Raw genomic sequence first — 22,142 nt, 5'->3', positions numbered from 1 at the left:
TGCCTACCTTACATAATACGAAGAAGCGCTATAATAGGAAGACGATATAGGAATGTTCTCAAGATTCCGATTCTGTACATTTTGTTGTTGCCATTGTATGGCCCTAGTATCGCGCATGAGAAACAGTGTATGGTGTCAAACGAATAATATTCATATATAATTTTGTTGAAATTATAAACATGTTGTGACCACACAGGATACACAAGGACTAGCTAGATATGAGAAATGTTGATCGCAGTTACTGATTTCAGTAACTACAACGTAGAGAATATTCCAAAACTCATTAAAATGTGCGATTGATTAGAGAGACTTGTCAATGCGCATATCTACTCACTGCTAAAGGAAATCGCATTTTGTAGTAATTATGTATTTAAAAAGACGGGACATACTCAGGAATAGGTTTCTATAAAAGGTGAAGGCACATTGCCCTCCTTTAATGAAAGCGAACCCAATCCTCCTAACATCCCAATTATCCCAATATCTCATGGGAACGATATAATTATCTCGAGGGAACGATATAATATCTCGTGGGAACGAGATAAAAAATAGATTTTCCCATGTCCCTTCCCGGGCTCCGTACATAAGACACTCACATCTCCCACGCAACCGGCGGAGGAGAACATTGATTGCTGCACGCGGAACCTGGGAACACAACGCAAGGCATACGAATAACTAACTACACGATCACAAGCCATCGCGTGCAGCATCATTTGGCGTTAGTGACCAGGGATATCAGTGACCTCGTATCACTTGATATCGTACGTCGGGTGACGTCATTCATCCGACACCGAACGTCATTGAGCGTCGCACGCGCGAAGAGCGTTTAATATCATCTCTCTTTATATGGGCCTGCTATAACTATGGCCCTGCTCAAACATTTGACATGAAAAACCTTCATCCCAATCCCTCACTTATCGTTATATGATTACAAGTTTTCTTGAATTTCCATAAAATCGTGAAGCATAATGGGATGTGTTTACGCATGTCCAATATACATAAAAACTAATTTTGATTGTGATTTTGTTCGAATCATTAATTAAAAATATAGACCACATACTAGCGAGTAGCTTGCCATAATTGTTTTTTTTATCAGGACCCGTGACTTCCAGACAAGCTGCTCATAGATTTTGGCATGAAAGAACGACAGCTAATATACATAAATAATCATTGAATGCATATACCAAATAATAGAATAAAATCATTCATTTAGGCTAGGGCCTCAGACACGGAGACTACTTACTTTTGATTGTGCGTATTATGCATCTGAATTTCGGAAACTGTGTGTATATAATTTTTCTCATGATAGTGTATTTGCATGCTAGTGCAGCTTTTCCTAAACACAACGACGGATCAAGTAAACTAAGTCACATTCCCAATCATGACGTAAAACTGCAATTTCATGTAGATCTTTACTCTATGTATCTCGTCGGTGTATTTTATTATTTTATACGTCGTACATAATAAATCATTTAAAGAAATCAAAAGGGCAAACCTACCGCCAGTGAAAGCACCGTAGGTTCTTCTATACACAACAGAGATTCGCATTTACATGCACTTGTAAGGGTTTATTCCCGGTTGGCCTACTCCCATTTTGCCTACAGCAAAATTCCCAGTTTATTGACCTTTGACCTGTGACCTCCAATTTCGGCACAGTGATGGCTTTTCCTACCATGATGCTATACACCGACTATCACGAGCCTAGATCGAGCCGTTTAGATTTGTGCCGCAATTCTGCATTTCCTCCCCAGGGGCGGATCCAGGGCTGAAGCTAGACAGTATTTTTCCAGATTTTAAGGGCACACCACCCCACAGTGGGCGCCGTCAGGCGCGGAAGCACATGGCGGGGGGTCTGGGAGGCCTCCCCCCTGAAATTTCAAAATTTCAAGGGTCACTGGGCACAAAAATGAGCACCATTTGAGCACACATTTAGTCAAGCAGCAATAGCTAAAAACCATTTGGAATTTTATTTCTGCTTCATTTTGCCTGCGCTTTGCATACCAGCAATTAATGCAGAATGATTCAAGCACTTTCTTTTTCAGATATAAAAGCTAGTTTTGTTACCATGTAAAGTTTCTATTTCCTTCAAGTCCTGTCAATGAATCAGAAGAAAAAGAAAACAAATAAAGAATATAGCCAAATTCCATCAAATTGTTTTCTGTATTTTTAGCGCAAAATTTCGAAGGGCACTTTGAAATCTAGACCGTATTTCCCAATACGGCAAATACGGTCTAAATCCGCCCCTGCTCCCTATACCTTAAGTTAAGGAGGGAATGTTCCCCCTTCTTTTACACCCCTTGACCTCCAGCTTCGATATCCCAACTCGTTTTCGGATTACCCCCCTCCCCCCCCGTCCCGAATATCGTCGCCATACGTCGAGCGGTTAAGATTTGTGCCCAACTGTTGACGCACGCACGCACGCACGCACGGCCGGACGGACGGACGAACGATCATGCGATTCTACAAGCTGCATCTGACTACGTCAGATGAGCTAAAAAAATACGGGACATACTCAGGAATACGTTTCTATGAAAGGTGAAGACACATTGCCCTCCTTTAATGAAAGCGAACCCAATCCTCCTAACATCGCAATTATCCCAATATCTCATGAGAACGATATAATTATCTCGTGGGAACGAGATAGTATCTCGAGAGTATAAATAGTATCTCTAATTTTTTTTTAAATAAAACAAAAACAAAAAAACAACAACGACGGATCAAGTAAACTAAGTCACATTCCCAACCATGACGTAAAACTGCAATTTCATGTAGATCTTTACTCTATGTATCTCGTCGGTGTATTTTATTATTTTATACGTCGTACATAATAAATCATTTAAAGAAATCAAAAGGGCAAACCTACCGCCAGTGAAAGCACCGTAGGTTCTTCTATACACAACAGAGATTCGCATTTACATGCACTTGTAAGGGTTTATTCCCGGTTGGCCTACTCCCATTTTGCCTACAGCAAAATTCCCAGTTGGCCTACTCGCAATTCGTCTACGCTCAAAATCTACCCCATTCCCATTTCGTCTACGATCGGTTTGTTCACTAAATAATCATTTATAAATAATAAAATATCGTTTTGATTGGCATACATAGACTACAGGAACCAGAAGAAAAACATACGTACAAATAATGAGAGCACAACTTGACAAAAATAGAAAATACAGTAGCATATAATGGGAGTAGGCGAAATGGGAATATTGCCGATTCTGAGAGTAGACGAAATGGGAGTAGGCGAAATGGGTGTAGGCGAAATGGGAGTAGGCCAACTGGGATGTTACCCTTGTAAGTACCGTAGCCCAAATTACAATTAAAGTCTCGACTAAAGGCTGGGGACATGATTATCACTGATAGCCCGTTATACGATAGCTGTATATATGATATCCAGACGGGCCATCAGAGAGCCAATACAACAAAAACCTGTATACGTGTCGCGTCGCATATGTACAATAATAACATTTACAAACGCTTCGACGCGCCGACACGCGCATAAAAATCCGTCGTTGATCGCGACTCAGTCATCATACTGTAACTCACAATAAATTCTTTGGACGAGAATTATTACAAATGGAGAGAAAAATATGAATAACTCACTCGTACACGCATAGCACACACCAACTAGCGTGTAGAAACAGATACATCGTGCATCACGCTCCACAATCAGCAGAATCCGTCAGTTCGTCTCCGACGCAGCGGGATAAGATCAGCGAGAACGAATTAATTTTAAATCACGTAAACGATCGCGGACGAACGTCGATGATGCATCAAGGAAACGGTGAACAATGATTCCTCGTCCCCTTACCGCAACCCTACTAAATCAAAAGCCATATCGCGAACGCTATCATTACTACCGCAAATCCTAACGACAACCTCAAGCCATGCCCAAACAAGAATCACCCCAATCAGTAATCATACGACAGTTCATTGTTTACAAATCCCCTCTTCGTCTACGAATAGCACTGTTATCGCGAGAGCGCTGGCGATTTTTTTCACAACCACCACGACTCGACATCAGCCCACTGGCAGTTCCAAACAAATCAGTAAAAATAAATATAATCTCCTGATATAATGTATAATAAATCTTATTGCACCACTACTAACTCTCCTATCTGCGGTAAACAACTCCTCACTGCAGTAGTGGTGCAATAAGATTTATTATACATTATATTTATTTTTACCGATTTGTTGGAACTTCCAGTGCATCAGCCGAGCACTACGAGCAGCACGGGGGGGGGGGCATTTCCGGGAGGCGGGATTGGAGCGTGTTACCATGAGCTAATAATATATTCAAGAGCTAATAATACCAATAGAGGTATTATTAGCTCTTGATTTTAAACATCTGGGATCCGGAAAATTTCAGATTAATTTTGGAATGTAAATTTATGGAAAATAAAGAAACTGGAAATTGCGAATTTATTTAATTGGAGAGTGGGACACGGCGCATTTTTTTTACCTGGGAAACTGGGAATGGACCCCCCCCCCGCACGCACCCCCACCCCCGCTCCCGTTCCCGCACTTACATCCTATATGTAAACGATGACAACACTTTTTCGGCGTCTTTGGTTGAACAACACCTGTACGCGATACAACGGTTCACATCCCTGTGACTATTTTATACCCTGTCGATCTGAATGTATCTAAATGGACGAAAAATCCATGAGGGGAACCTGCATCCTTTCAATTTTCACGATTTTACATAAGAGTCATCAATATTGTGGTCCCCGCTTTATCGGGATAGATCGGGTCCGAACCAAGAGAACGTCCCGATTAAGCGGTGGTCCCAAATAAACAGTGAACATATAGGCCTAGTAAAGCGTATAAGGATTTTTTTCAAAAACACGTCGTTCTAGCAATGTCCACGTTTATCCGAGACCAGATTAAGCGGAGACCACAAGAGAAACCTATAATTAGTGCGAACCTAACAAGGGAACTAAATATTCCAGTGTTGCTCATTAAAACATTCAACATATATTCAATGAACGGATAGTAAAACGTAAAATACTGCGACACTACCATATAACATTACCGATCATTTTTAACGTCAACCATTTTACATATCAATTCATAATTAATTTCCTACGCAATCAGATAAGCATCAGCCTCGAAGCGTACGAATCAATTTGCATGTACAGTAATAAGCTTCCTGTTAATCTTCATTACCCACACAATACACATATAATCAGGAGTCTATCAATATTGATAGACTCCTGATATAATCAGGAGTCTATCAATATTGATAGACTCCTGATATAATAAAGGTCGTCACTACGCGTTGCCATACGGTAGTGTGCAGTACGGTTAGCATACGCCTCAGCTCACACTAGACGCACAGTCATGCATTTGATGCGAAACTTCACAATGCGTACATGCATAAATAACCGATACTGTTAACACGTCGTTACACAGTCAGCTATATAAGTAGAGCTATAATAATTAGTCAATTTTTCTTTCCATTCATTTATTTACAAGGCAGATATATAGGTCGTCTGGAATCTTTCTATGAAACTGTCCAACAATTGTAGACAATTTTTCCTCTGTGGTATTTCGTGTATGAATGAACCTTATGCAACAACCACATGATCCCCAAACGCCGACGCGCATGCGCAATGAAGATGCTGTAGCATAGCCTTCGGCTCTCGTAATATAGCTGCCGTACCTGTTTCCTGTACGAAAAACACACCAGAGTTCTTTACTAGCGTTTAACAACATTTTATGGTCGGCAGGCCAAACGTACGCAATGATTATTGCGCTATCTCGCACGCAACGCACGACTCTACTTCCAGACTTTGAGCTGAGACATACGGTAACCAGTAACCGTACGCGTAGTCATTCTATAATAAATGAGAATAAAACGTTAATATTATACTATACACTTTCACAATAAATCATTTACTCTTTCACTCAATTAGTACGAGATTCAATGGTTCGTGGAAATATATATTTACAACATCGACACACTACAGTTGACACATATCACAACATCAACGCAGTTTAGTGTCTGTTACATGAACCGCTCGTCAAAACAACTCGCTGGATTATTGTACCCAACACCCTTGCTAGGTTTCCTTTCCCTGCACGTTTCCAATCGATATTCTCTCAGTCAGTTTCAACTGATGGCGTTGGGTAAGATTATGATATAACAAGTTGAGTGTTATCTTCAGGTTTCACCATAACATCATGTTCTGCTTAAAGTGTCAGATATCACCAGAATAAGAACTTACATTGAACAATAAAATCCACGTCTGTTTCTTATTGAATATTTTCATCTTGCGTTTCTATAAATACCCATAGAAACATGTAACTGAAGTAGCAGACCTGATCAACCGATTAAATTACATTCACATTCCAGTTTTTAAATACTAGTGCAAAATTTAAATTTTGTTTCCATTCTGCTCGCATATAAAATCATACATTGCCAGCTACACATAATTTTGTACAGCAAGGGACAAGGGAGGGTTACATGTTTGCTCATTTATACAGAAGCAAGTCACCTGTAACACAGATAGCTCTCAGCTGTTCATATATATCTGCTCCCATTGATTCACCACATTCTCTCACCACCTCTCCAGCACCTGCGCGCTTGGCGATAATTAGTTGGTAGTTCACTGGTATAAACTGGCATAACTCCACTCTAAACCAATGTAATCTCGTTCATGCCTAGCATTGTACGCACAGCAACATGCACACTGCCCGATTGCCCTCGCCGATAAATAGACTGTCAGTGCCTGCAATTCACTCTCATAGTCCGGTGTAGTGCTGCTGTGGCGATTGCTGGTGCTCCGCCTCTCTGCCTCCGTTCCCAGGACGCTGACGACCTATGTTGAACTTGCGGCTAGCGGTTACTCGTGTTTTCGGCGCTGGTGCCAATGGCTCACTGTCATGAGAAAAATCAGATGTAATCGTCATCAATTTCGACTTAATCATCAATTGTCAATAGTTGCTTCGAGCATCGAACACCCACTAGAAAATGAACGATCAGCCAACTACGTTTCAACACAATGCTTTGTATTAGGTTATTCTTGTAACCAGTACAATTATAACTCTTGTTATGCCATAGCAAGAAACTCGAAATCTCAAAATATGCCCAACGTATGAAATGACAGCATCAACAGCAAAAACGTCTGAGAAAGTCCTACCCAAAAAATGGCCACATATTGGTGAGAGTCTCTTTGCTGGGGCTGGCTGCAAGCTCAGCTGTGGTCTGCAGCACCATATTCACTAGACATCTCAGGTAGTGTTGCAGGCGCCTACGCCGCTCCTCCACAAACTTCACCTCCTTTGGTAGAAAGAACCATGTACACACGTCAGCTATTCCTACTGATATGTTGATCTGATGAACAGCAGCTCTAATCACGTAACATTTACAAATCAAATGACGTCACATTTATTAGCAACCATCTTCGCTCCCGAGGAGCTAGTAGCTTACATTTAATCACACGCCGTGCTTCTGGGTGAAGTCATGAAGTACGCACCTTGTTTCCCAGAGCTTTCTTCGGTGGAAAATCAAAAGTATTCACTGACTGATACATCTTCTTCACTTTGGAGTGGAGCTCATAAAACTGAGCATAACGTCGATAAATGTTCCATTCCTCGTCTCGGATGCGAACGTAAACCTATACCCATAACAAGCAATAAAGACAAGCCTTGAGCTCAAGCCGCCACCGATTACTGGTGCAATAAAACACAAGGAATTATTTGATAAATACACGCACTACGCAGTTTCTCTTCACACAAGCAAATGACAGCCAACCACACCTTGATGGGGGGAGGCAAAAGGAATGACTGACGTCAGCAGCAGTTACATGCGCTCCCCTACTTACAAACGTTCAAGTTTACGAACTTTCAGAGATACGAACAAATCTGTCTGCATATACAACCTTAATAAAGGTCCTTTAAAGCCATTCCCAGTCTCTGCTCCTCAGACTTTAAGTAATACTGTTTAAGGCTGGTAAAATATACTGTCGAGTATTATTGGGGGTATAGCTGTACTGTACAAACATTTTTTTACAATGCTGTGTACAGTATTCAGTATTTATAAGCGTAATGTTGGACTTCCGAACATTTCGACTTACGAACCAACCCCAAGAACCTATCCTGTTCGTAAGTAGGGGCGCTCCTGTATATCTAAATAGTCGTATATTTCCCCACCTGGTAAACGTGATGTGCATCAGAACCTTTGCCGCGCAGAAAAGCAGACGGGATCCAGATGTTGATGAGCGCGCGAGCAGACGCTGTCATGGATGAGGAATCATAGTCAGACGTGATACTCAGGTCATCATCAGATGTCTGCGGTTCTGCCAGCTGTGGAATATTAAATAGTTACACCAACATCGGGAAAACCATTACAAGCTTAATCAAGCTTAAGCAATCTTAACAGTCTTATTACCATGTAATTACCATCACGCGTACTAGCCGCCCGCAAAAATAAAAAATATCTGGCTTGTCGTATGTAGATTACAACATTAACATGTCATATTTATGAGGGTGGCACACAAGATTCTTGCTATATTTCAATGTAGAAAACTAGAGGAAATTGCATTGTTTATTTATTAATTATTATTGAAATTATTTATTGCATACTAACAGGCCCCCTGAGGTCAACCAGCTCCTCCCTGAGTCTACGCAACTGGTAATCCTTATGCTGCAGCTGCTTGTGCAAGTGTTCGTTAAACTCCATCAACTCTCCATGCATTTCTGCCACCTAATGGAGTAAAAAGATGTGTCTGAAAGCCACAATCATGCGAAAATTGGCATGCAAAAGAATAGCTTCTGTAGTAAACATAAGCAAGTACAGACGTTCAACAGCAAACGTACAGATTTAGTTTCTGCTCAGTAAAAACTAACATAGAGTTTCTCATAGTTCCGTACTCATGAGTAGTCTGAATTATAGAAATGAACAATAACGAAACTAAAATGAATTTGAATAATTTTGAAATAAATTATTAAAATGCACATTTAGACGTTCATCCGTCGATATGCACACCTAGTTACTCACCAGTTCCCAAGCACTTTATTCATATTCTACACAAAATGTTCACTGACCTGTATAAGCTTTTGTTCATATTCGCGAGCCTCAGTGCTGTAATCACGTTGCAGTCTGGGTTCAGGAATAGCTGGCTCAATGTTCCCAACTAGATCCTTAAATGCTGTATCCAACAAAAGAAAATACCATTTGATGATGCAAATAACAACTTTTACCAGTTGTGCTGAGACAGTTACAGCAACTTTTTTTTTGATGCGCCATGCTAAATTGATTGCCACCAAGTCTGCCATAGCTAAACACTGGATCACACTGTACTGATAGCTGAAATAGGATGTCCCTAAACACTGTTGACAAAATATCGTGTCATGTTATAACAAAACAGTAGCAAAAGTGTCTTCTGGTCATGATATATGATCGTTGTTGCCTCCTGTATTACCTTGGAAGTTTAAGTGTAAAAACATTGCTCATGGCGATGCGTAGCTCAACAAGTTTAGGAGCAATAAAGGAGCTCCTTCTAAACATAAAGGAACACACTTCAACTGACCCTGACTCAATTTCAGCTAAAGTCCTGAAACAATATGCACCTGAGCCTGCACAAACCATTGCTCTTCTCTTTAAGTTGTGCTTAAGCTGGGTATTTCACTGAGCAATGGAAGAATGCACCAGTGATAGCAGTTCACAAGAAGAAATCCAAATTATACCCTCTGAATCACTGATCAATTTCGTTACTGGGATCCTGAGTGGATGTATGCATCATCAACCGCCCCTAGTCAGCTTGACACCATCCAACAAAGGGAATGCAAAATTATTGGTCGCCAGATCTCCAGTATGTTGCCAAAATAAAACCTCTGATCATCTTTACCTGAGGGAAAAGTTGATATAATGAGTGGTCCTAGACATAAATAGAAACAGTGGACTGCGACGATGGGAAGGCAGTAACTGGATATCAGCTCAACAAGTTTAGTTTAAAATGTGTTGGATTGCGATGTTGCAGGGAGGGATAGAGTAGAGTAGATAGATTACCTTCACTAGCCTTGGCACCATCCCTCTTCAGCATCTGAACTGCACCAACATACTTCTTCAACTGTTGCTTCAACAACTCGTTCTCTCTGTAGGTAATAGCAATAAAAGACAAATTGGAACATGGACTCTGGACCGAATGATTCATACAAAAACACATCGTAAACAAATTTAGATAAAAAACTAGGAGACGATTGGATTTCCACTGGAGCGTTTATCATACCTCAATGCACCATAACTAAACAATACATTTTTTTCTACAGGACCGAAGAGCACAATATTCATACAATTTAGGGCCACAATTAAGTTTGCATATCAAGCAATACTGCCGATTCCATTGCTTTACCTGGTAAGTGCTTTAATCTTAGCATCTGTTTTCTCCTCTTTCTCCAAGAACTTGCGTTTGATCTCTTCAATTTCTACCCGGAGTGCAGAGGCCGTCTCCATTTCAGCCTCTAGCAGGTGGCGTATAGATCTGTTCTGCTCATCCACCTCCTCCTTGCGTAGCATCATGGCTACTAGTGCCTGCCTTAAATCAGCTATAGGAGAGAAACCCACATTCACAATTTATTCATTCATTTGAAATGAAAACAAGCTAAACAAGTGCCGCAGTGCGACAGGGCTCATCTGGTGTCTGGTGTTCTGCTGATAAATTCATTTGTGCATAGCAAGACGTCTTATACATAAGTCTTCTTTATTCTTTTGAGCTGTTCGTACGCCAAATTGAACAAAATAATCGCGCACACTTTCCGCACGAGCCAGCAGCATTTCCTAATCTCTATGCATTGCAGACCATGTGCATTGGGCAGTTGGCAGGCAACATTATGATTCAGAAGACGTGCCAGCCATGGCTGCCTCGTGCTTTTTTTGGCCTACCCACACGACCATTCAGCTGATTTCAGCCTATCAGGTGATCTATGCAGACAGACTCGCTTTAGAAAATCAATAATGATTAAAGAGCGTAAACCTTTGTTCAAACATAACATTTTAGCCTTTGCAAATTAAAGCCTGTGCAACTGTAACCTCACATTCACAGAGATGGGCTTCTAAATTAAAGTCAAAAGGCAGTTCAAAGTCCATTTGTTAATCATCCCAAGCAAAATCAATGGTAACCTCTTCCTCTTGTAGGGTCAAAAGGTTATCGACACTTTACTCTTCGGCTTGCTCAGCGAAAAATACATTTCACGGGTCCTTGTCAATAAAGCCCATAAAAATTGTAGGTCACCGCTTTCTAACACAAAGAATTTTTCCATCCTCGGTCAGACCATGTCCTCAGAAAATGTTCTAAATTCTGCCTTTGCCCCATTGACCTTTGACCTTGTGACCTGCCAATTCGGCAGCATGAGTATGGCTTTTCCTATCCATTGTGCCTAACTACACCGATATCACGAGCCTAGTCGCAGCGTTAGATTGTGTGCACAATTCTGCATTTCCTCGTATCCTTAAGTTAAGGAGGGAATTGTCCCCCTTCTTTACAACGTCTTAGACCATTTGACCTTCGACCACCAGCTTCGACATCCCAAACTCGTTTTCGGACTCCCCCCCCCCCCAACGTCCCGAATATTTATCGTCGACCGTACGTCGAGCGGTGGTTTTAAAGATTTGTGGCCACAGATTGAAACGGACGAACGAATCGAACGGACGCACGACAAGTCATGCGATTTCTAACACAATTGCATGCACCTGACATCTCAGAATGAGCTATACAAGACCGCAGAGCGGCCTGGAGCTCATCTGGGTCTTTTTGCTCAGGTTATATACTTCAGTCGTGCGTAGTGACACATTTGGTAGGCGCAATTGCAGAAACCAGTTGCGTGACCACATCATTGTTAGTGACACCTCACTATCTGCCCCCCAATGCGATTCTTGGTTTATTTTATTAAATGATACTGCTTTCACTTCGAATTGTGTCATAGATTCCAGCTATGCCTATTTTTATCTATCTATATAGAAGATTCTCAACCATATGAGCATGGATCTGCCAAGTTAATTAGGACGGGCGCGCCAGCCACATTTACGGCGGGAGTCCCTTCTTCTCCTGCCAGGCCAACTTAACTCCCTCCGCACTGGCGTCCCACCTCACCTCCCCCGCCTCGCCACTTTCCACCCTCGTTGCCTCTCGGGTTTGCCACTCGTCTCAGATGATTTTATCCCACTACGGTTCACCCTTCTATCTTTCGCACACCCTCCCAGTGCTTTACCCTGAGCATGAACATTTGAGCCAGGGCACCAGGCAGAGACGAACACGCGTTTGACCTAACGAGCCCCCGGCTGTTCCTTCCCCCTACGTTTTTCGACCGGTTTCCTTCCCCCTGCTCCACCGTTCCACCCCATTGCAGCAACATGCTCGCACAACCTAATTGGTTACCCTTTCCCGCTCGCATTTTACACAGCCGTTGATCCCCGTTTTCCCTGTCGGCGTCTGCAATTTAAACTACTCTACCCGCTCGTCTTAATATCTTCTTAGAACTCTCTCTCTCTCTAATTATAATTAAAAATTAAAAAAGCGCCCAGCGATGATGGCCTTTCACTGCCCCTTAAATAATGCTTTCTTCTGAATGCCCCCCTCGGAGTGACCACTTCTCATAGTATATATCTAAATATACCCTAGTGTTCCCTCTAAATGATTCTATGTAAACAGCTTATGTTGCGCACACTGGTAAATGATACCACTGCCATAGCTACAGATAGTACGTGTTAAAGATTCAGATGACAGAGTGGCCGCATAGCGAAACAGCGGCTACCATCTAACGTCATACTGCGGTGACAGTCTGTGGGGAGTGGTGGATTCTAGGTAAACCCTGTTAGTCCCAAATGTGTTACACATACAACCGCGAAATAGTGACACGCACAGAATGGCTATCGAGGAACCTCTCAAAAGGAGACAGTCGATGATCAGTTATGAAAGTGTCCACAATTATCACGAAGATGGCGCGTACACTTTAAGTGCTTCAGATTAAAGATGGAAGCTCCATCATTCATAGTACTAACGTAAAGCGTATTTATGTGCATTAGAATACAGTAATATGTACCGTCAATTGCGGAGTTCCATTTACCGTAGAGCGCAAAGCCTCACAGGCTGCAATCAGAGAGCTGCCACCTTGCAACCAAATTTAATCGCACCAGTGAGTACAAAACTTGCCGAACGCGAGACACAGTGCTCACTCGAATGACAGCTGAGCAGCAGCCAGCTGGGCAGTGGTGGCATATGGCGTGATTGAGCGTATACAGTGCTAACATACTGAAGTATCTAGACGAGAGAGAGGACCAAGTAGTTGAAGATGAGTAACGAATTAAGACATAACCATCGTTGTAACAAATGTTAGGGGCAGTTATATTTGGAATAAGGTCACTGTGACGAAGGAGTTGGAGCCTGCATGACATCCAGAGCATCGTAAATGATTCTACCTAGCAAACCGGCAGTCAAATTTCTGCTAACAGACAGTCAACAAATCCATGTTTAATCCCTCCTCTGAGGTACGGGGGAGGGGGAGGTAAAGGGAGGGGTGGGAAGAAGAGTGGAGGGGAAGGGGTGGAGGAAGGGAAGGGAGGTGGGGAGGGTATGGAATGCTACTAAGCGAATAAGCATTCCAGTCCTTTGGTGACAGCAACAAATTCACCCTATGTTTGAACCATCTCCTCTTGAGGGTAGCAAAAGGGTTTATCGCGACACTTCTCTCGCATGTCCAGCAGAATGGACATTCATGGTCCTTTCAATAAAGCATAAAAAGCTAGGTCACCGCTTGAAACAAAAAAGTTTTTCAATCGTCTCCCGGTCAAGACATGTCGCTCAGAAAATGCTAAAATCTGCGCCTTGGTCCCATTGACGCTGTTGATCCTGTGACCTCCGAGCAATTTCGGCACAGTGATGGCTTTTCTACATGATGCTTTAACACCGGACTATCCACGAGCGCGAGTCCGATGCCGTTTAGAATTTGTGCGCGGCGGAGGCGAGATTCGCTGCATTCGCGCGCTATACCTTAAGTAAGGCATGAAGTGTGTTCCCCCTCTTGATGTGATACACACTTCGAGCCTTTTGACCGTGGGTGTACTCCAAACAGCTTCCGACATCCAAACTCGTTGTTGACGAATAAATCCCCGCCACGACAAACGAATTATCTGACGCGTACGGAGAGCGAGGGTTAGAGATAATGTTCTGCCCAACTGTTGACAGCACAGGCGGACGCACGACGACGATCAAAGCGATTCTACAAGCTTGCATCTGACAATGTCAGGATGAAGCTAAAAAGTAAATATTATAATTATAAATGATGGTACTAGTTATTATTGTATTCGTTATAAGCTCAGAAAGTGTAAGCATGAGAATAAAAATCTAAATAAACTAGCCTATAGTGACCGAGCAGATGGGGCGCGGTGCCAATGTGGTATCAATGAATCAAGAGGAGATGCACGGTTCCTGAAATCGCACAGTAGGTTACAGCTAAAATCCAAGTAAGTAATAGTCAGCGGCAGTTGCTCAGCTGTGAGTTAACAGGTGCAATTGGCAGTTGCAGGCACGAATTATGATAAGATAGCTATCGCCAGCCATGGGGCTGGCCTGTGTTTTTGCTCGTGAGAATTCACTGATTTCATCATTCGCCTTCAGGCCTAATGCAGGGTGCCTATAGACAGACTGGCTTTAGAAAATCATATGATATTAATGAGCGTAAACCCTTGTTCAACGTAAACATTTGGCCTTTGCAATAAACTGTGCAACTGTTAGCTCACATTGTACACAGGTTATGGGCTCTCAATAATCAGCAAATAAGCATGTTATTAGTCCTTTGTTAAACAGTCAACAAATCATGTTTAAACCCTCCTCTTTGAGGCAACAGGTTAGTCGCGACACTTACTCTTCGCATATGTCAGCGAGGAATGCCAACCGACTATTCACTCGAGCCTAAGTCAAAAGCCGTTTAGAATTGTGGACCTGCAATTCTAAGGCATTTCTCCATATACTTAAGTTAAAGGAGTGAAGTGTTCCGACCCTTCTTTTACACCTCTTGACCTTTAAATTAGACCCCAGCTTCGACTATCTCCAGAACTCGTTTGACTGATCCTCCCCAAAACGACCGAATATCGTGACCGTTACGTCGAGCGAACTTAAAGATTTTGTGCCCACTGTTGATCGGATCGACGCGACCGACGCACACGACGGACGGACCAAGTCGATATACAAGCTGACATCTGACTATGTCAGATGAGCTAAAAATACTGGATCACTAGATCACAGATGTTTACATCAACATGTGATTATTCAACAAATATATAGATAGAATAAATACAAATAACAATGGCAGTGGAATTGTGGGATAGCATACCAGGTGACATTGCTTCCTGGGAGATCGACGGTGGATGAACAGCATCTGCTCTGGAGCTAGCGGCGTCACTACTGCAGCAGAGAAACAAACAGGCGTACTTCCATTGTAAGCCACTACTCAGAAATATTGCAAATAGTGCAAATTATTACACTTATGCAGTTTAACCCTTCTAAGTTCCTAGCATTCATAAAACAAATCGAACAATTTTCTTTGACAAATGCAATTTTTTGTCGTTTCGTTATTCTTTAACAGTTTACTTGAAAAATGCCAAGCAACATAATTCTGTTTGAAACTGGAAACTTGCAACGGCTTTAAAGTACAATCCAGTTGCTTAAAGTTATCATAGCTAATCATAACAACTCTGAATTATACATGCATAACTACATGCTGGCATACACTTACCTAACAGAGAGGCCCAGCTGGGCCAGCGATATAGCATAGGCTGCCTGCGCAGTATCATGCCCAAAATCTAGGGAAGCAATGTCAACCGAGTCCGTTTCTATAGAATAGAGATCAATTGTTAACATTGTTAATCCACCCCACGATAACATAATGTAACATGATGACAAAAGGTGACATCCCAAGCACTTGTAAAGGATATAAGAGATATAGTTGTTCACATATAAATGCAGTGTTATTCAGCATCTTTGATAGCATAATGTATTGTGTAGGTGTAAGGCAATACCAGATTGGCACTCATCGGGCGGAATAGGATAGAGGTCTCCCACAGACATGTCATTAACTGGGGTCAGCGTACACGTGGTGGAGGGGCTAACTCGCACACCTTCCACAGATTGTCTGAAATAAGAATATTGAGTAAAATACAAATTGGAAAATGATCCATCCATTAACCTAACACCTCTGCAATATTCTGCACATTGTCACTCACATATTCTGGGCCAGTACTGCCTAAGTGCACGCACGGCGTCTAGAATGAACAAGTCAGCAGGGCATGTGAACTTTGCCACCTTAACATTAATTTCATATGACTTTAGTATAGTTTTTGGTGTTGTTTTCTCTAGTTTCCTCTAATCAAGCTTCTAATCCTCCCTCACATTAGAAGTCCCTAAGATGCTGAATGAAGAAGAATAAGACGGCTGTTCGATGTGGTGGCATGCAAACATTTGCAAATATGCCACAACATCAGGAAGAAGATCTGCTAAGTGCAGGGACCACTGCTCCTACCTATTCTCAGGACTGACACCGGCAGATGCCGCAACCCGCTCTAGGCTCTTGTTTACGATAGTAGCCTGCTGTTTTGCGCCCGTGTGTTGTGCGTGTCTTTGTGTCGATCTATCCGACACGTTTGTTTCCTTCGTCATTGCGATTTCTCTGCCGACGAGCAGTGACTGCGTGGAGGAAGAAATGGCAACAACGCCTGGCACCAAGTCGGCCGTGGAAAGTTGTCGCTCCTCGTCGCCAAGCGAAGCATCGGGAGAAGGGCGTACGCCTGCGTCGTGAGAACTCGGATCGCTTTGTGCAGGCTCGCTGCAGACGATGTGTGCTGCTGCAGCTGTGCTCGCCGTCGCATCAGCCATCTCACCCATAACGGCGGCTCCCTCGAGTCTGTCACCCTCGTCGCGCGCCCCTACCTCGTCAGCTACAACATGCTCGGTGACAGGATCATTCGGAATGCCAATTGCGTTTATCACAGTTTGCAGTTCGATTGTTCCTGAAGTGGCTGGAGACTGCAGTGCTGCCGCAGCATCTGCGAGAGGCGAGGCAATGTTCGTGAGTGCCAGCGACAGTTTTCTGGGGACGCCCTCTTGCGAGGCCAACGTGTGCAGGTTCGGATCCGACTGGTGAGACGGCAGGACCGTGGTAGGATTGCTCGCTAGTAGATTACTGTCTGAAGCATGTGATGAAAGCCCTGGCTTATCACGAATTGAGAGAGCATGCGCGGGTTCCAGAGACATGTTCGGTTGACTATTGCAGAGTGCACTGGTCACTGAAGGTGTGTTTGGCTCAATGGTCACCATGCCAACCCTCGTCACTGGAGGCGTTGTGGGTGGAGAGAAGACGTATGTCTGATACAGCGATCTGGAGAATACACAGAAACGGCAATTAGGTTTGGCCGTGTCATGACGAGCTATTAACTACAACGTGAAGTGTTTGTAACTGCGCATTGGCTCGTACTTGGTCTATAGTAGACTTACCTAGGGCTCGTCACTGAAGAACTTGTGACTGAAGTTGACGAGGTGTCATCGTCATCAAACGACACAATTTTTTTTGGAACCTTTTTCTTCTTTCTTCTTTCCTTCTTGGGATCTGCATAAAGAAAAAGGCAACATCACCAGCTTCACTTACATATAGATATACACGTGCATATAACATATATATATAGATCTGAGATATATATAAATATGGTTGTAACTGTTCGTAAATTTGTCCAAGTTCTGTAAATATTCCATAATTCTCACTTCATGATGTAATATGCTGTAATGTTTAGATAGCCATGGTGCACTACTGTGCACCCACATAGAAACAAGAAAACAAAATTGGGAAATTTGAGTTTGATGTGCGAGTTGTAGGACAATACCTACTTCAGGACATTTGCAACGTTGGGATTGAAACGAATAGTGTTATAAACAGATTCGATTTTCACACAAATTTTATGTTCACACTAGCAGAAAATTGAATGAACAACCAACTATCCAGTTGACAAATGAAGGTTAACAAGGGCAATGGTGTCCATTGTTTGTCTGATTCATCAATGGTTTCATAAATAACAAATTCCGATATAAAAGACAATGAACACATCAAGCTATTGAAGATTAGTTCAGCATTAATAAACCTAGATAGATCTATTGGCAGTGATTGACACACCAGTTGAACCTTAACTCGCACGCTGACACATAAACTCATAACCTACCACTAGGTACAACTGCCATGACTGCCTTTGGTTCAGGACTAAATGGGGGTGGGTGTGAGATAGCTGGGCGTTGTCTGTCCATGGAGGAGAGTGGCAAGGGCTGTTGATTACCATTCAGATCCTCATTATCGATGTTGATTGCAAACAGAATTGAGCCAAGACCTGTGAAATGCATATTTTGTTGAAAGTACAACAGACAATCTATTGACAAGGCCAATGCCGTTAGGTCCGACCTCCCAATGTCATTTCAGATTGCCAGTATCAATCAATAAATCAATAGCAACACAATGTCGAATATCAATACCATACGTCAAGCCGTTTACGTTTGTGCCACTATTGTTGACGCCCCACGAACGGCTGCCAGCAGCATCGTTTGAGCTCATTCCGAGGGATAGCTTAGATTAGCTAAAAACACGAGGTGTTATCGAGCCAATACTTGTAATCTCACCTGCTGCCATAACAGGAAGCATGCTGCTCCTTTCTTGATCTGCCACTAATGCCCAGTCTTCATAGAAGTGACTGAAATAGTACATGAATATATTTATACATATAAATGGTATATGTTAATGACTACCTAGTTGACACGATATGAAGACAGACTGAGCTATATCTGACTGAGCTTGGCTCCAACATAGATTAATAAATGGTCAATGTCGATGAGGTTACCTCACTAGCGCCGTGTCGTTCACCATAAGGTGCATGTAGCGTTCCAGTGAGTGTTCATTGAGGGCTGATCTCAACCAGGCCCTGGCTCTTCCTGAGTCAGTCGTAACATGCTTGAGCACCATGTACCTGCAAACAAGTGACTACATTGAGCCTTTCCACATGCACCCAGTACGCAGTAACACAAACTGATTGACAGACTAACAACATGAACCCATGGCGGATAAAAATTAGGAAGAGGACAATTCGTTCCATAGATGGTGAAAAATAGTGATAAACATACTGGACAGCATGGCACAACAGACATAGCAGACACCAACAATACAGCTGACAACACAGTAAATACACAGCAAAAAAACAAAAACAAACAATACAACAGACAACACAACAGGGCCGCGTTTCACTAAAGGTTTTCAGTTTGCTATTTAGTGGAGAACTTTCAGTGGCGACATCACTATGGGCCAAATTGGTATTTAAATTCTTTGCTAAAAGCTGGGGACATGATTATCACTAACTCTGTTTTTTCGTATAGTCTGGGGTGCAATAGCTGGGGATATTATAGCAATTTGGGCCACCACATTTAACAGCAATTTTAAGTGAACAGCCGTGCTGAGCGGCAGCAGTGGTAATCTCTTCCACGCTGCTCATTTAATCCGCATTTTTTATGGCAATATAGGCAATTCATGATGCGGCAATCAATGCTGTTGGTGACAGGTCACCGGCAGGTATATATAGCAGTGCTTATGACACAGCATTTCTTTTCTCAGTGGAGAAATTCTCATGGTTTCTATGAACAGGTTGCGACTAACATAGGTTTGTCACCCCCTTCTCGCTCTCCCCACCCTCTCTCTCTCTCTCTCTCTCTCTCTCTCTCTCTCTCTCTCTCTCTCTCTCTCTCTCTCTCTCTCTCTCTCTCTCTCTCTCTATCGCTGCGTGCTTGTGTGTGAGTGCATGTGCGTGTGTGTGCATGCCTTACACATAATACATATATAATTTTATACTGCTGATTATAGTAGCTCATTGATAGTAAAGCTCACCTCTCCAACTCATGCTTGCTGAGAAATTCCCTGACACAATGCCAAAACAATGGCTCATTGTCTATGGTAATACCAGCGACTTTACTGATGCCTGTGACTTGTCTGAAAAGGTGTGGTGAAAGCAAAATATGTACAGGTCATATAAAGATGTGACAGCATCTCAACTTACGTGGGGTTGAATGTGCTAGGCACGCCACAAGAGTGACTTGCTACCAATCACTATAATGTGCAGCACAACCACTATCACTGAAGCTTACACACCTGCACCGTATTTGAACTGCAATTATTTCATTTTTTGCAGAATTTATCAAATGCTACTTGTATAAAAAATAAGTTACCTTAAAGCTGAAAAGGCTTTGTTGGTCTGTCTCAGCCCATGTTGTAACACACACTCAAACTGGGCACAGAGGCAGGACACACGACTGTCCCCATCTGTAGCCAGTTCTGCCCGGCCACCAAATCTCACCTGGCACTAGAAAAGAAAGATTACAAAGAAATGCGCCATAATAATTAATTTGCTATAACTTATTTGCTACATCTCAGCCACCTAATTCTGAGAGAGCTTTAACAGGGAAATATTGTGAACCATATTCAAAATAAGGTTGTTATGATACAGCTAATGACTGTGTAAATCAACATTTAGGTTCAGACATCAAGTCTGAGCAAATTTAGGTTCAGACTCATGTTAATCTACAGGGCTACTTGTTAGCACGCCATTTGCGTAAGGCAAAAGAAACAGTACTCAAGAATAATATGAGTATATAACAGAAATACGCGAATAGATATTCACTTTCTGATTCATCATACCATAAATTGCAAACTGGAGTACCTTTTTACATTTCAACCCCCACCCCATGGCAATTGTTTGGGATAAGGTACTCGCAAACCACCGAAGCTCTCTTCACTTTTCCAATTCCTAGGCTTTTGGCTCTTTGCCTCCCACCACCCAGAGTTCTATAAGAATAGTCGCACTGAAGACCATTCTGTGTAGCAGTTTAATGGCGTTATACATGAAATGTTCAGTCAGATGGGTCATCTAGTATATAGTACCACTAGTTGTAGTGGCACTAGCAGCATCAGCTCACATGTTCGTTTATGAGTATTTCAGCTACCTGTTTTACGGCATCAAGGAGTCGGGACAGGAGTTGCTGCCTATCGGCAGATGACTGCTCAGGATCTGCCCCTGCAATACACAATATGGATCAATAAATGCAATGTAAGTATCATGTTCAGCATGTTTGTAAAGGCATACAGTTTGTAATGAATCACTTGGCAACGAGAGCCACTTGGGCCAGACTAATGATAACAAGTGCCGCAGAGCGACAGCACTCAACTGACGTGTACTGTAGCCGGGTATTCTTCTGATAAACTCACTGGCAACCGAATCAAGTGCGCCCTCCCGCCACCGCGTTCGCACTCAGAGCATATACCTAGGATACTACTAATACAGATCTAAAATCTATGATAGCTAGGCTTTGCTATACCGGTAGTACAGTAATAAAGATACAGCTGTGTAACTTTAATGACTTCGCTATATTAACATGTTATCATGGATATGCGTCGAGCGCGAGCGTAGTGGTGGTGGTGGGGGGAGAGTGGGGGAGGGGGCTCTAATAGCAAAAGCAGTTGCCGCGAGATGGCGCGTGCAAGTGTCATCAATAATCAAAGATGGCATCACCCTTCGTGCGTGATAACCTCACTCCATTGAGTTGCTGAAATCCTACCGGCTAAAATCCAAGTATATTCAGGCAGGCAAGAATTTCGCTCAGCTGTGAGTTAACACATCTGCATTGCAGGTTGCCAGGCAATAATTATGATTAGAATAGTGGCAGTTCACTCCCATGCATGCGTAATGGGCTGCCCCCATGTTTTTGCCTACCCACGCGAGCATTCAGGGTTCATTCCAGTGTGCTAATACAGGGTGCTACTCAGGGTGCTAATACAGACTGCTTTAGAAAATAATATGATTTAAGGAGCGTAAACCTTGTTCAACAAACATTTGCCTTTGCAATTGAACTGTGCAACTGTAGCCTCACATCAACAATAGCAAAAGCAGTTCAGTCCTTTGTTAACAGTCAACAAATCCATGTTTAACCAGGCTTTCAGATTTGAAAAGTACAGGAGGACTACTAATGACTCTTAAGGGTGTGATTTTTTAATGGAGCTCTCCATCATGCCTCTTAAGGGTGTGATTATGGAGCGTGAAAAGTCCCCCTATGGTGTTCTAGGGGAGGCATGATGAA

General features: G+C 42.6%; 1 protein-coding gene across 1 annotated transcript in view; it reads right to left on the bottom strand.

Moving 5' to 3' along the window:
- Positions 1 to 4,499: 4,499 nt before the first annotated feature.
- LOC106818390 (sorting nexin-29-like) overlaps positions 4,500 to 22,142 on the bottom strand; it is a 19,645-nt gene continuing 2,002 nt past the window's right edge. The window contains exons 2-20 of the mRNA XM_014823102.1: positions 21,012 to 21,082; positions 20,238 to 20,371; positions 19,900 to 20,001; positions 18,866 to 18,991; positions 18,648 to 18,718; positions 18,200 to 18,361; positions 17,484 to 17,595; positions 16,513 to 17,367; positions 16,013 to 16,125; positions 15,730 to 15,826; positions 15,328 to 15,398; positions 10,353 to 10,545; positions 10,010 to 10,095; positions 9,046 to 9,149; positions 8,588 to 8,704; positions 8,152 to 8,304; positions 7,476 to 7,616; positions 7,140 to 7,279; positions 4,500 to 6,877 (exon numbers count right to left, since the gene is read on the bottom strand). Of these exons, the coding sequence (XP_014678588.1) occupies positions 6,742 to 6,877; positions 7,140 to 7,279; positions 7,476 to 7,616; positions 8,152 to 8,304; positions 8,588 to 8,704; positions 9,046 to 9,149; positions 10,010 to 10,095; positions 10,353 to 10,545; positions 15,328 to 15,398; positions 15,730 to 15,826; positions 16,013 to 16,125; positions 16,513 to 17,367; positions 17,484 to 17,595; positions 18,200 to 18,361; positions 18,648 to 18,718; positions 18,866 to 18,991; positions 19,900 to 20,001; positions 20,238 to 20,371; positions 21,012 to 21,082 (2,984 nt within the window). The 3' untranslated portion in view covers positions 4,500 to 6,741. The remainder of the gene's footprint in view (positions 6,878 to 7,139; positions 7,280 to 7,475; positions 7,617 to 8,151; positions 8,305 to 8,587; positions 8,705 to 9,045; positions 9,150 to 10,009; positions 10,096 to 10,352; positions 10,546 to 15,327; positions 15,399 to 15,729; positions 15,827 to 16,012; positions 16,126 to 16,512; positions 17,368 to 17,483; positions 17,596 to 18,199; positions 18,362 to 18,647; positions 18,719 to 18,865; positions 18,992 to 19,899; positions 20,002 to 20,237; positions 20,372 to 21,011; positions 21,083 to 22,142) is intronic.

Source organism: Priapulus caudatus, unplaced genomic scaffold (genome assembly GCF_000485595.1).
Source record: "Priapulus caudatus unplaced genomic scaffold, Priapulus_caudatus-5.0.1 Scaffold2206, whole genome shotgun sequence".
Classification (NCBI taxonomy): domain Eukaryota; kingdom Metazoa; phylum Priapulida; class Priapulimorpha; order Priapulimorphida; family Priapulidae; genus Priapulus; species Priapulus caudatus.
The sequence above is the reverse complement of the archived record's forward strand: the minus strand, read 5'-3'. Positions and strand labels throughout refer to the sequence as shown.